The sequence below is a fragment of the Leuresthes tenuis genome, unplaced genomic scaffold (genome assembly GCF_036924035.1).
Source record: "Leuresthes tenuis unplaced genomic scaffold, fLeuTen1.0.hap1 SCAF_21, whole genome shotgun sequence".
In the NCBI taxonomy this organism is placed as follows: Eukaryota; Metazoa; Chordata; class Actinopteri; order Atheriniformes; family Atherinopsidae; genus Leuresthes; species Leuresthes tenuis.
This window is the reverse complement of record NW_027325375.1, coordinates 1,632,869-1,648,030: the sequence shown is the minus strand read 5'-3', so window position 1 is coordinate 1,648,030 and position 15,162 is coordinate 1,632,869. Positions and strand designations below refer to the sequence as shown.

General features: G+C 42.5%; 1 protein-coding gene across 3 annotated transcripts in view; it reads right to left on the bottom strand.

Moving 5' to 3' along the window:
* Positions 1 to 15,162, bottom strand: part of LOC140280014 (actin-binding LIM protein 3-like) — a 64,586-nt gene that overhangs the window by 23,786 nt on the left and 25,638 nt on the right. For 2 of the 3 annotated variants that reach the window (XM_072375266.1, XM_072375267.1), the window contains exons 8-13: positions 9,117 to 9,175; positions 8,772 to 8,852; positions 8,363 to 8,524; positions 8,230 to 8,259; positions 6,098 to 6,209; positions 3,708 to 3,758 (exon numbers count right to left, since the gene is read on the bottom strand). In XM_072375266.1, coding sequence (XP_072231367.1) covers positions 3,708 to 3,758; positions 6,098 to 6,209; positions 8,230 to 8,259; positions 8,363 to 8,524; positions 8,772 to 8,852; positions 9,117 to 9,175 — 495 coding nt within the window. Of the gene's footprint in view, positions 1 to 3,707; positions 3,759 to 5,831; positions 5,937 to 6,097; positions 6,210 to 8,229; positions 8,260 to 8,362; positions 8,525 to 8,771; positions 8,853 to 9,116; positions 9,176 to 15,162 lie in introns of all 3 variants that reach the window. The other variant, XM_072375265.1, reaches the window with a different exon arrangement.

The following is a 15,162-nucleotide window of genomic DNA, read 5'->3' as shown; positions in this document are numbered from 1 at the left end:
CCTGGCTGTGCCTAGAAATTCTGTCCATAAAAGTTAGGAACAGAATCGGTGACAAAAGGCAGCCCTGACGGAGTCCAACCCTCACCGGAAACATATCCAACTTACTGCCGGTAATGCAGACCAAACTCTGGGACCGGTCATACAGAGACAGAACGGACCCTATCAAGGGGTCCGGCACGCCATACTCCCGGAGCACCCCCCACAGGACTCCCCGAGGGACACGGTCGAACGCTTTCTCCAAGTCCCCCAAACACATCGAACTCCCATCCACCCTCCAGGATCCTGCCGAGGGTATAGAGCTGGTCCACTGTTCCACGGCCAGGATGAAAACCACACTGCACCTCCTGAATCCGAGGCTCGATTATCCGACGGATCCTCCTCTCCAGTACCCCCGAATAGACCTTACCAGGGAGGCTGAGGAGTGTGATCCCCCTGTAGTTGGAACACACCCTCCGGTCCCCCATTTTAAAGAAGGGGACCACCACCCCAATCTGCCAGTCCAGAGGCACTGTCCCCGATATCCATGCGATACTGCAGAGGTGTGTCAGCCAAGACAGCCCTACAACATCCAGAGCCCTGAGAGACCTCATCCACCCCTGGGGCCTTACCACCGAGGAGGGGGGGGTGCCATCCCACATTTTTCTACTATTACCACTGTAACTGTTACACATTTTGTGATTAAGCAGCAGATGGGTTTGCAAACTAATGAAAAGAGAGCAATTTTGGGGCAATTTGGCTTTTATTAGACAGTCTCTAATGAGTGGTGGGAAAGTTCAGAGAGGAACAGATGGTGAGATGTATCAAAGCTCATGAATCGACTTAAAAAAAGACCATTCAAAAGTACACAGGCTCAAAAATTCAGCTGAGTAAACGCTGAATCGATTAGCTTTGATCAACTGTCAAAATGACTAATCTGTGCCTCTTTTCTCCCTTTATAACCAAAGAGCTACTTAAAGGGATTTTCCTTTCATTTGAAGTATGAGGTATTTATGAGTGGGCAGTGTCATACCTGCAGTAGACAGTGGGCCGAGCGCTCAGGCAGGATTCCAGATAAGTAATTCAAGCTAATTGCTGCTTCGAACAGGGACAGCAGAAAAGCAAATTCTCTGGCTCTAAAAACTCAAAAATGTCCCGGCGATCCAGGCAAACGCTTATATAGAAAGAGGATCGTGTTGGACTTGGACGTTCCTTGGTTTAGAGAGTGTCGTGACAAAGAAAGTAACCGTAAATGTGATGTGAACGTGTAAAACTCCACAATACAGCTTTCACTTGGACCGCCATGAATTGTTTTCAGGTTTGAGTTGCTTTAGATGGAAAAAGTTGTGTCTCTTCTGACAGACTTTCAGCTTTAGCCCACTAATCAGGAGCCCTTAGACCAGGGATGTCAAACTCCGGTCCTCAAGGGCCGCTGTCCTGCAGGTTTTAGATGTTTTCCTGCAGGTTTTAGATGTTTCCTGCAGGTTTTAGATGTTTCCCTGCAGGTTTTAGACATTTCCCTGCAGGTTTTAGACGTTTCCCTGCAGGTTTTAGACATTTCCCTGCAGGTTTTAGACGTTTCCCTGCAGGTTTTAGATGTTTTCCTGCAGGTTTTAGATGTTTCCCTGCTCCAACACACCTGATTGAGATCAATGCCTCATTAGCTGGTTTGTGCAGAATGTAACAATCTTTTGAAGAGCTTCATTTAATCTGAATCAGGTGCTTTGAAGCAGGGAAACATCTAAAACCTGCAGGACAGCGGCCCTCGAGGACCGGAGTTTGACATCCCTGCTTTATACGACCTCCAATTATATTGATATTGTTGATAATCATAATTTCGTCATATTAACTAGTCAAACTATTGAGGAAAAAGAAAGATCAAAGATCATTAAACATGAGAAACTATTGCAGAAAGCTCTCTATCAAACTTGATGATCAATAGCTGCAATACAATCTTTTACCAGAGTAAATAAAATCTCAACAAACGCCAACTCGTGGTCTCCCTTTCAGTGTTAGAATAGATTTGAACCAGCTTTAACCCTGTAAACTATTTGCTTTTTTTGGAAAAATGCTAATTTGCTTTGAAAAACCCTAAAAAAAGGTCAGAAGCTGGGGAAATCTCAGCGATACCGACGTAACGCAACAGATGCATGAAATCCTCTAAAAGAATAGTTTCACGCTGCCTGACTGGAGGAGGCTCAAGGGTTGGATGAGGTTAAGACGCAGACGGTTAGCTCCAGAATACATGGCTGACCTCCTGACCTTTTACGGGCCTAAATGCAACCTGAGATTCTCGAGAAGGACTCCTGGCGACCCCTGTCTGTTGCAGGTTAGATACCGACTACCCATAAGTATTTCACACACAACCCTACTTTAAAAAGAGAGGAAACATGGTGTATTTCTGGTATTTTGCCATCATATGAAAGCTGCTCTCTAACACGATTCAAACCGTAGATTTTACCAATGAACCACCCCAGATTACGCATTGCTTGGTCAGACTGAGGAGAGAGCGTTTTGTAGCACAGTGTAAATCATAGGGAGGTCTTTTCGAGGAACTGTAACTCTGTGGGACCTGCTGCCTCTGCACTGATGGATAACCGACACACTCAGTAGTTGGCACTGCTTCTCTCAGCTTTACTTCATCTCTTAAATCATCATCTGGATCTGTAATCTCATTTTTGATGTGGCAACAACGACCAAACTTTACATCCTCCTCTTTTAGTTGAGTTTAGGCAAACCAAAACACCCCATAGTGTGTGGTCAGTGAGTATATCCAACATTTTACTCCTCAAATACACTGATTCTGATGCAAAACTCTCACTTTGCCATTAAAAATCTCACTTTGGAGTGTCTCTTTTAGCGAGTAGCTTTCCCAAAGCAGCAGAAATGTAGAAGCCTGCTATTCAACAGGCTGGGATCACACTGGTTGTCATGCCATGTTTTAAGTGTTCTTTTCAGGTTTTAGGTTTATTTCTTGTCATGTTTGTCACATTAGGTTCACTCAAGTCACTTGTCTTTGTTTCACAGCTGCACCCCATCACCAATCCCCTCCCCACAGTATTTAGTTTCCAGGTTTCTCTCAGTTCAATGCAACAAGTTTCACGGGTCAGGTTTTGCCTTATTTTCCATATTTCCATGTTTTGTTGCTTTTCACAGTTTAGATAACTTGTTATCCGGCTCAGCCGTGCTTTTTGTTCCTATTGTTTGTTAAATAAATCAAGTTACTCTTTGAATTCTGCATCTGGGTCCTCCCTCTACACCACGCTAATCATAGGTGCACAACTTTCTATCTTTTATGGTTTTCATGCTGTTTATCTGATCTTTATTCAGAAACAAAATGTTTCTTTCAGAATGAAAATAAAGAGAGGATTTTTTCTGCGATGACCAGAGAAAATGAAGCACTGAATTTGAGATGAGTTCTGAAAACTGATCTTCCACTCACATTATCCAGTGGAAGTCTATTTGTACGCAACATGGCAGAAGACAAATTGCTTCTGAATCTAGTCTGTGCAGGCTTTCAGACAACAAGGCTTTTTCTGATTACTTCCCTCTGGAGGAAATTTGAAGTGTGGGCTCAAAAACCATCAAAAGCAACCAGGCTTTTCTGAAGATGAAAAATACATTTTCCACAGATGTTTCATTAAGTTTGTCAAACAGATCTATTTTGCATTATGAATCCACTGGCTGAACATGTGGAAAAAAACAACAAATATTACAAGGAGCTGACTAACCTTGTCTCTTATAGATGGGAGGCTTCCTGTATATGTTTGTTTCCTCAGAGGCTGCAAACAGAAGCAAAACTATAGTTAGTGGCACAAAGCAAAAGACTGTTTCATTGGAGAGGAGGAGGAGACTAATCTGGATCTCCTCATTCATTCAATCCCACCAAATTAGCTGCATGCATTAACAGCCTTCAGAGCCATAAAGCTGACAGCACAAGTAATAAACTGCTGCAGCGGAGGTGGTGCTGTGCATCCAGACAACCTGACTGACATCCGGAGAGGCTGATTAATACAGCTTCACAGGCATTATACAAAGAAGAGAGGCAGATGGCACAGGAGTGGAGAGGAAGGGAGAGAGCTGCTCAAGGGTGGAGGAGAAGGGGAGGAACATGAAGAGGGAGAAACTTACAGATGACAAGAATGGATCTTGTAGCCCTCATTTGCTGGATTTTGTACAGCCATTCATGTTGATCGGTTGAGAAGCGCCACAACCATATGTCTCAGTAAATTAGAAATAGCTTATGTCCTACCATAAAAATACAGCAAAAAATAAAATAATATATATACGAAGAGTGCCACCAATCCTACTTAGTTGGGGGCTTGATTCCCAGTGGGCCATCCTTGCTAAATCTGTATGCCCTTGTGGTGAGGCACTTTGGATAAAAGCCTGCGCCAAATACATTTTGCTCACTCTCAAAAAGCATGAAAGGAGCAGAGCTGGCAAGGAAGAACAGACTCCAGGAAGAAAAAACGAAAAAAACTGCAAAAAGAAACCTGCAGAAACGGACTGTAGGCAAGCGGAGGGAATGATGGAAGGAAATCAAATTCACAGCTCGCAGTTAAGGCATGAAGCTTTTAAAGTGAAAAGAACTGCGATGGGAAATGTTCAGGAGGAAAGTGGGCAGTAAATTGACCAAATGGAGGGGATATGGACAGTTGAAAAACCAAAAAGAGTCTGTATGCTACAGAGGAACCTCGGATTGTGACTGACTGGAGGAGACAGAGAAGATAGATCAGTTCATATGAGTGTTAAAACTAAAGAGCAGAACTGGGTTTTTATATCGGTATATCGTTTCAACTTAAAGGGGAACTCTGGTGTTTTTAAACCTTATTTCTGGCATGAAATACGTTCATCTGCTCACAGAGAACAGTTTGGTGAAAGTCCTTCTGAAGATATTTAGATAACTGGAGATCCATATAACGGAGTGAACGGGGCTTAGAGGATGCAGCCTCTAAATAAGGCATTATCTGTCTTTATTTCACCAATACTTTAAGAAGAATGAATGAATGAACGTGTGCTATAGCTCTGTTAGCTCATAGCTGCTGTTAGCTCATAGCTGCTGTTAGCTCATAGCTGCTGTTAGCTCATAGCTCTGTTAGCTCATAGCTCTGTTAGCTCATAGCTGCTGTTAGCTCATAGCTCTGTTAGCTCATAGCTGCTGTTATGTGGCTACTTGCAGCTATAGGAGAGCTAACGGAGGGATTTCTACACAGGCACTCTACTGGGACCACTTCATCCACACGCCCCCCTGCAGCACAGTTTATTCACTCCGGTAAGAACGTCCATCTCACTCAAAGTTGTCGTCCACGTTGTTAAAATCTAATAAATATCCTGCCATGTTGCACAAAACTATCAGCAGCAAACTCTGTGTGAAGTTAGCCGACTGTCACAGAGCACGGAGTGAATAAACTGTGCTGCAGGGGGGCGTGTGGATGAAGAAATAAGGTCTAGGTTTAAAAATACCGGAGTTCCCCTTTAAAATGCTTTTTATTTGCAAAATATCATGCAAAAAAAGTTGGCTGCATATATAAAACACTTTGAATTACACTTAGAAAATGGTTGAGCAGATGGTGTGAAGTCAAATGTTGTCTAAGTCGTTCTCTAATTTGTGAAATGCATTGTTAGAAAGGTAATAAAATGCGACCCGATCAATTTCCTTTTTCTCAATAATTACAGAAACTGGTCGATGTGTCAGCGTTCAAATGTTTTACTCCAAACTGGTAATAGCCCCACAAATCGGCTCTTGCTAGAACCCCAATTAGCTGCCATGATCCACATGTTGCAGAAGCTATTTAAGGGCGTTGTTGGTGTTAGTAAACGGTTAGGGGTCGGGGTTATTTGTGATGGCCTACCTGGCACATGGAAATGCCTGGGGGCTTGGAAGGTGGAGGTGGTGGGTGTAGTACACCTGGGCTCAGGCTGACTGTAATAGGGTGAGCTCCTGCCACTTTCACTGCCTGCAGTCAGCCCAGGCAAGCACAGTGAGAGAAACCAAAGCATGACAGGCAAATGAAAGACAACCTGACGGCTTACAAGTCTGTGAGCTACTGTGTGCGACTGGTGGCGGTGGAGCGTGACACTGCTTGTACAGTTCATATTTCCAGTTTGTGCACGTTACCAGGGAGATAATAATGCAGAGGGGATCCTCCGTGACGACTGTGTGTCGGAGAGTCGGTGAAGGCGGAGCTGGAGGAACGCCTCGTTCTCAGCTCCATGCCATCCAACAGATCCTGAAAGGAAAGAGATGCTGTCTTGGTGTAATGTGCTTTAGTTCAATCAAAGCAGCAAATCAAATCACGCAGTTCCGCCCAACAATTTTAACCATGTCGACAGCAGTTTAATATCTTGTATATCTTATGTCTTGTATAACTCAGCATTTCCTCTATGCTCCTAAGCCCCTTCTGTTTATCATTTTCCGCTAGTGTCGGTAGGGAAAAAAGACTTTGACCTACGAAGAAGCCAAACTTTAATGATTTCTGGCTTTCAAGACCTAAACGAGAAGTTCAATATCACTCAGGTGACTACGTGTTTAAAATGAAGCTAAAGCCAGCAAACTATAGACTGGAAAAATGCAGAAGCATCGAGCCTGACTCGCTGAAGAGAAATCTATTCACCTAAAACATGAAAGCTGATGAAACTAATGTAGTGGAACCAGCTACTGGAAACATTAGGAATGCATAAATTCTACTTTTTCCTCTCCTGATGCAGATTCTTGTACCTCAGCCTACGTTAAGTATCATACTCCTGGAACATCATTGTCTGACTTTCTCTTTGATTGGACCTGTTGCTGATTTTCCAGCAAAGCCTGCAGACCCCCACCTTCCCTTAGAAGAGCCTCCAGCAGCCGTTAGGTTTACATGTCAGTGACTAACTATGCTACTACTGCTAACTGTGATGTCAACACAGTTCCATAGCGGTATAGGCTCAGTTTAGGAACAGTTTCTTTCCAGAAATTGTTGCGAATGAGGGCATTTTTTTGTTTGTTGTAGTTGTAGAACACACTTTGAATTTGTGATGTATGTCGGATGCCTTCAAGATATTTTGCAGCTTCTATCTTTCTCTGTGGGACATTTGTAATAACAAATAACTGATTTCACTGAACAGATGTTGTCTTTACGTTACTTGAAGGGTGACTTTGTCAGATGACGCTGATGTCGTAAAATCAGTAATTAATTAGAGCAGAGTGTCAGTCTGGAAATGCTGTAAGTCAGAGTTAAAAGAGAGTCTTAACGGCCTGATTTTCAATAACAATGTGACATGTTTAGCGGCCTAACAAAAGAAACAGAAATATGTGAATGAGAGCAGCTTTATTGGGCATTTGGCTGTAACTTACACTGTTTTTACAAAAAGATGCAAAAAGATAGAACTTGGGAGCATGTGCGGTAGGGCTGTAGCGATACGCTAATCTCACGATACGATACACGGCATTTAGCCAACGATACGATACGATTTTATATGATATGATTCGATACGATTCAAAACCCATAATTTTCTGAAAGATTTTAAAGGGACAGTGTGATTTGACATGAATCGTCGCTGATTGGACCGGTGGTCCGACCTTTGAACCTGAAAGACAACACCGCCAGACAAACGGAAACAAACAAACACGTCACAAACGTGTCTTCAGCGTACGCAGACTCATGTTTATGTTGTGAATATTACATCATCCCCCCCCCCGACATTGTTTTGTTTTATGTTGATGTTCTGTGTTTTCACTAATTGTAAAGTCCAATTATTCAATAAAGTTTAATAAAAAAAATTTTAAAATCGATACTCGTGGCTGAAAAATCGATACTTTATTGGGTAACAAAATATCGATATATATATCGCGGTATCGATATATATCGCGGTATCGATACATATCGCGGTATCGATAAAATCGCTCAGCCCTAATGTGCCGAAAAATCGATACTTTATTGGGTAACAAAATATCGATATATATCGCGGTATCGATATATATCGCGGTATCGATAAAATCGCTCAGCCCTAATGTGCAGGCACCTTTTCTTCATTGTCTCTCAACACCATTGCTAGCTTTGCCTTCTCTTTAATGTTAGAGAGCAACAGAACGCATGCCACCAGTACAGATTTACTAATGAGAAAGCCTGAAACACAGATAATGTCCTTCTTTGAGCACACGTTGCCCATTTGTAGGGATTAACCTTCTTCTCTAGTTTGTATTCAATTCACTGGAGTAAAACAAATCGAGTCATTAAATTGAGATGAAAGACTGTTGGATGAAGTACTTACATGGGAGTACGGTGATAAGGAGCCCAATGACTGGATAAGGAGAAGAAGAAGAAGAAGAGAAAATGTTTAGCTCCTCTAAATGATCAGATTTGTTGTAAAAATATCTTAAATCAACTTGTCTTTTTGTGTGTACCTGCCCACAGTTGTATCTCTCCAAGGTGTCAACTGAGAGCTGTGAGTGTGGATGGTCAGCCTGATAAGGAATGATGTCAGGCTGCTGGATGTCATATATAGCTTTGACCCTGGGCAGAGCTGCCAGCTGTTTATAGTCTAAAACATCACTGTCAGCCTTAGACTGTAAGAAAGACACACAAACAGGATAGTAAAGAGGGATTTAGTCATAGATATAAAATACTAGATGACCAGTGGCCATTTTGTATAAAAATACATGTATTTTGTGGGAAAAATCTCTGATGGTGAGACTGACAGACAAAAGTGGGAGCTTTCAGGGGACTCTTAACACTTCTGTCTGTGATGGTTAGATTTGAATGACGGCCGTGACATTGACAGCTGAGGACCTAACTGTGGTGACAGCTACTCACACAGATGAGCCGGTGAGGGGAGCCGAGAAGAGGGGACGAGCCCGTGGGGGAAATGGACGCCGTCTCAGAGGTACGTCTCAGCTGGTGGGTCAAAAAAAGGAGCCAGAGAGAGAATAGCAGTGAAATTAGCTCCAATACAACACTCATGAGATGCAGTTTTGTTTTATCAAGCAGCGCACGTTTCATTTTATACCTCTTAAACCATTTCAGTGCATTTAAAACACTTTATAGCTGGTAGCCTTCTAGCATTGAGTGCATCATTCTAGTACAAGTAGTGTTGAAGGGCAGGAACAGAACCGGAGAGGAAGGGCAGGGTGGATGCAGGTGTTTCGCAGGTTAACTCACCCTCAGTTTTCTTTCCAGCCGGGCTGCCTCTTTACACATTGGGTGCCAAACCTCTGAACCTGCACACACACACACACACAAGTTTTCTATTTTGTTTATTGTCAGTTTTATGAGCTCCAGTGAAGAGTAGATCAGTCTCTCTCAAGTGCATCAACATCAGTTACCAGCACAAACACACATAGGCTCACAGGAGCCGGGCTGTAGGGCTGTGGAGGCAGTTTGTCTGGCCTACAAACAGGATGGATGGAGCTCCTCTGGTCTGCTCAAACAGATAAACATAGAGGAAGAGAATTAGCTGCGCTAACAGCATGGCTTTAAGGGTCCCAAAGTAAATATCTCAACAGCTACTGGTGAGTTTTTGCTCATTCATTTCCACTGAAAATGGTTTTTACTTTGGTTATTAGCTCTAATTCTTGGATAAACACAGCACCTCCCATCAGCCTCCACTCTGCTTTATGTTGGTGCTAATGACCATGTGTTACCATCATTACAGTGAGTCTTAAACCCGCCAAACATCCCCATAATTAGCTTAATCACCATGCGTACATTAGCATGCTGATGTGGCTGAAAGCACAGATGTGGCGAGGTCCAGCCCACTGTGCAATATATCACCAACGGTAACCACACCAGGTTTGTGTGAGCTCATATATATATATATATATATATATATATATATGATTATCTTGTGTATTATCTGTGAATTTGTCTTTAGAACCATGTGCTCAAAGGAAAGGAAGTACAGTTGAGTGCTCTGAATCATGCTGAATTCATGACGTCACGTTTCATCAGACTTGATTTTCCACCTGATCTGTGTTTCTGTTTGGTTTCTAAAGTTTAGCCATTTCTCCTCAGTCTGCCTCTGGTCTGGTCATCAGCTCCACCCCCCCTCCACCTGTGTTCATTATCATCAGCTGCATTCATTCACTAATCACCCTCCGCTGTATTTATCTCCAGATTTGATTCATGTTCTTTGTCAGAGCCTCACCAGCACTCAGGTTTTTCAGTCTCAGTTTAGATTTTTGTTTTACGGCGTTTTTTGTTTTTTGTTACAGTTTCTTTGATATAAATCCAGTTTTATTTAAATATTTGCATCCGGGTGGTCCTCACCTCTCACCTCTCACCAAACTACTTGACCTCACAGCAGGAGGGTCAGCTCCCGGTGGGGCCTTTCTGTGTGGCGTTTGCATGTTCTACCCGTGTATGTGTGGGTTCTCCAGCTTCCTCCCACCGCCCAAAAACATGCTGTTAGGTTAACTGGTGACTCTAAATTGAACCTAGTAGTGAGCGTGTGTGGTTGTTTGTCTGTGTGCGGTCCTGTGATGGACTGGACCTGTCCAGGGTGAACCCCGCCTCTCACCCAATGACCGCTGGGATAGGCTCCCAGGTTTTCATAAGCATTTCATTCAGTAGATTACATGAGCGCCATCGGATCGGATTAATGGCTAAATTACAATAAGACTGAGTTATTCAGCTCATGTAACAAGCTTAATCTGACCAAAAAACGGATCGGATCGGGTTAAGACCCGAGATAATTCTATCCAAACGTGCACTGAACGTGCCTGCAGACGACAGCGGATCGGATCGATCGTTCTGCGCATGCTCCAGATTTTTTCCCGCGATCGTCACCCGGAAGTGGAAGGAGACGATATTCCTGTTGCTGCCGTCAGAAAGAAAGAAACAACGCGATGGAGAATGCGCCGTTGGGCATCGTCTGTTCCATAACCAGCTCATCACAGATGGAGAGGGACGCAGCTTCATCTCACTCTGCGTTCGCCATCTTTCTGAATGCCTGAGTTTGTTGTTGTTGGCGGTGAAGACGTCAACAGGAAGTGGCTCTATTAGCGATAGCTGAAATGGGGACAGCGCCACCTATCGTACCGGGGTATGACATGCTTTGTGCCAGTGATTCCATTCATTCACCGCCATATATCCAAGGATAATTACCCTCAGATAAGGAGCAGAACCCAACTGTAGCTGTAATCCAGTTAATCTCAGCATGTAAACCCACTGAGTGTCACATCAAAGTTAACAACATGGACCAGAGAAACTGTTTTGAGGAAACTTTTTCACATTTTATCCTAAGGGGAGCTGCCAAGTAAACAGTTGATGTTTTCACCTAAAAACAAATTGAGCGATGCGTCGCCTTGTAATGAGAGAGGCTGTTTTTTGTGTTTATATTCCACAATAAAAATTCCAATGAGCAATATTACTCTATTATGAAATTCTGCTTAAATAATGTCCATTTATGAGTTTAAAAGCCCATCAAGGAGGAAAAAGAAAGCAACCGAGATGTTGACAGGCGAGTGAGAGCACACTTCACTTCATCTCATAGCCTTAATAATTCAGGAAACTTGTGATTTTTGGATTGCAGAAAAAGTTCAGTTGAAGTGAACTGAGATAAATGCGAACATAAAGGTCATCTGAGAGGAAAGATGAAGGGAGGAGAACAAAGAAGCAGAGGATGACCTACAGAGCAAGAGACGAAAGAGGAAATGAACAAAGGCTATTAGATCTGATTCATAACAATAAACCACTAATGTCAGGATGCTACATGCATATGGATCTGATAGTGATAATGACGTTAATATATCCGCTCAGAGCACACATGAACGAGTATGTATCATTTCCTTGGGCCTTGGGGCAATGCAGGCCATCAGAACGGACTCAGTTAGCTGATCATGACTCTAATATACAGCTACCATCAACACCATAAATCTAACCTGCACATGTGCCACATACACACAGCAAGTAGACACACTCTCTCACAAACCAGCTCGCAGAATCAATACTGTGGACAGAAACCATGCGTGGTGATTCAGTGCACCCCCGTCCCACCCACGCTCCTCAGCTCTGCTGCCGAACCGGCCTTCAGATCCTTTATCTCCTGGACGATCAAAGTCTTGTGCAAAGAAAAGGAATTCAGGTGCAGGTCGGAGATTATCAGCGTGAAGTTTGTCAAACACGTCCTATGAAATGATTAGACTCCCTTTTTTGTTTCATTACATGTTAAGGAATGAAGGATGAATCAATTTAACAAACCAGCCCTTTGATTCTGATCTGATCTGAAAGCTGATGAAACTAATGTAGTGGAACCAGCTACTGGAAACATTAGGAATGCATAAATTCTACTTTTTCCTCTCCTGATGCAGCTTCTGGTACCTCAGCCCACGTTAAGTATCATACTCCTGGAACGTCAAAACTTGCACTACATGCACATCATTGTCTGACTTTCTCTTTGATTGGACCTGTTGCTGATTTTCCAGCAAAGCCTGCAGACCCCCACCTTCCCTTAGAAGAGCCTCCAGCAGCCGTTAGGTTTACATGCCAGTGACTAACTATGCTACTACTGCTAACTGTGATGTCAACACAGTCCCATAGCTGTTTAGGAACAGTTTAGGAACAGTTTCTTTCCTGAAATTGTTGCGAATGAGGGCATTTTTGTTTGTTGTAGTTGTAGAACACACTTTGAATTTGTGATGTATGTCGGATGCCTTCAAGATATTTTGCAGCTTCTATCTTTCTCTGTGGGACATCATCGTGCATTTGTAATAACAAATAACTGATTTCACTGTACAGATGTTGTCTTTACGTTACTTGAAGGGTGACTTGACGAATGAGGTCTCATTATGCAAAATACGATGAATCAATTTAACAAACCAGCCCTTTGATTCTGACCTGAGATATTCAATAATACGGGATGAAAGCAGCCAGTGCAAACCTTTCAAAATCATCCTGACGTTTAGTATAAAGCAGCAGATCTCTAAATGGCCTTAAGTGAGTTCCTCTTTGCTGAATAATGCTGTCATGAGGAGCAGCTCAGAACAATACATTCAGATTCTAAAGGGACATCTTTGACCGGTCTGAGTAAAAATAAATAAGTTCCTCTACAGATGTGGGAGTGTTTCTTTTGTATGAAATCTGTGTTGATTCTTCCAAATAAAAAAAATATCCCGTTTGGCACCACTTTTGGTGACCAAAAATACTACTCAGCCCTCAGAAATCACCTTCCTCTTGTTGAGTAAAACAGCAACTGTAAGATTATTTCAACATCAAATGTAATCTCCTCATTATTTCAGATGGATAAATACAGAATATATATATATATATAGACTTTACTGTTGATCCTTGTGTAGAAGATAGCTCTGAGCAGTGAATATTTCAGTTTACACGAGCAAAAATGTCTCAAACGTGCTTGATCTACATCAGAAACACTATCAGAAGGATGTATTCCTGGGATTAGGAACAAACTGTAGAGTTCAGCAGCAAATGAGACAAGTGTGTAAGGTAATAACTTCAAAATTCATTCTGTTTGGACTGAGATCAGGTTTCAGCTGTTTGGATCAATAAAACAGTTAAAAGTCGTCCAAAACTGGCAGTTTGGGTCATGTTTGACATCTACAGGTCCTCACTAAGTCTCACACAATAGAAAGAGCAGTTTCAGGTGTTAAGATGTCAAAGAAAAGAGAATAAATGTGACCCTGCCATGTATTCTCAGACTTAATTAGGCTGTAATAGACAGAGCAGTGGCCACTAGCTGAAAAACAAAACTTTGAGGGAGACAAACACGATTAGCCTTGGCCACATTTGATAGAAAATCTTTTTTCTGCAAGCCTTTCCAAGCCGTTTCCATCAATACTAGGGCTGCCACGATTAGTCTACTATTAAAACAACAACGATGCACGAGCCCCTGAACAGGAAGCATGTTGTTCTGTCTGATTGTGAAGAGGCACCGTCCTCTTGCTAAGCTAACTGGCTAGTTAGCTGCTAAAATTAGCATAAACAGAGAGTTAGCTTGCTGCTTACTCATACTAATAGCTGTAAACGTTAACATTAGCGATTATGACTGGATTAATTAGCCTTAGCACACATATTTCATGTGTTTTCTGTAACGTTATAACACTGATGTGTTTAATTATGAACGCTAATGTTTTCTAACGTTACGTTTCAGTGCTAAAAAGGTACAATGGACGGCTTTGTTACAAAGCTAGCTACAAGCACACCTCAGCAAGCAAATGTCCTGACTGAGTCCATATTGAACATGTTGGTGTTAATAATTCCTTAGTTTCAGGTGCCTCGTCTGATTTAAAAGCAGCTGTGTTTGATGCCAGAGACAAATGAAGGAAAGAAAAACCTAAAGTATTCATTTTTGTGTGTTTGCTTCACAGTTAAATAATTGTTTGTTGCAACAAGCTGCATATTTCATCAAAGGGTTAATGAACTATGATATTAATTGTCTTTTTTTTAGTTAGCATCTACCTTAAACAGTCCAAGCTGAAGGCTAATGATGGTTATATAAGAGCAGCTGCATCCTGGTGAGATAAGCATAAGTTTTACATTCGATATATGTACGATCCGATTAGTCGACTATTAAAATAATCGTTTGTGGCAGCCCTAATCAATAAAAAACCTGACTCACGATGGTGAAAAAATACTTTATTATTCATTTATCTATCTAATGGGTGGATGACGAGATAAAGCATCCACAGCTGGTTCATGAAAAAGTTATTCATCTCCACCAAATCCACGCACACACCATTTCCTATTCCAGACACGCATCAGCAGATTGATTACAGAGAGGCGTGTGCACGTGTTGGCGTGCATGTGCATGTTCCGTGTGTCCTGATTTAGCGTGTCTCACGGGGGTGATTGCTCAGCCCTCCTACAAGTCTGAAGTCATCAGAAGGAGGGAATGTAACCTTGGGGCGGTTATCTGGAGCTCAGCGCACTCACACAAAAACACACAAAAACACACCTGCACATGCGCCTGCATTCAAATGCAGACGCACGGCTGTGAAAACGTGCATTCAGGCAGATACAGAGAAAACCTTGTGTGTATTAATAGCTATAGATTAGAACACACAGGCAAAGACTTCAAGCACAACATGCAAATGCTAAATTTTACTGTTGCTCTGGGCGGGCGAGCAGCAGAATGCCAATGAGGTGAAACAGGAGGTGTCGACCTGTGTGGCGACTCTGTTACGGTGCAGTACCTCCACACTTAATCTCTGCTCCCTCAAGCCGCCTCCTTTGAGATGCACAAAGTGTA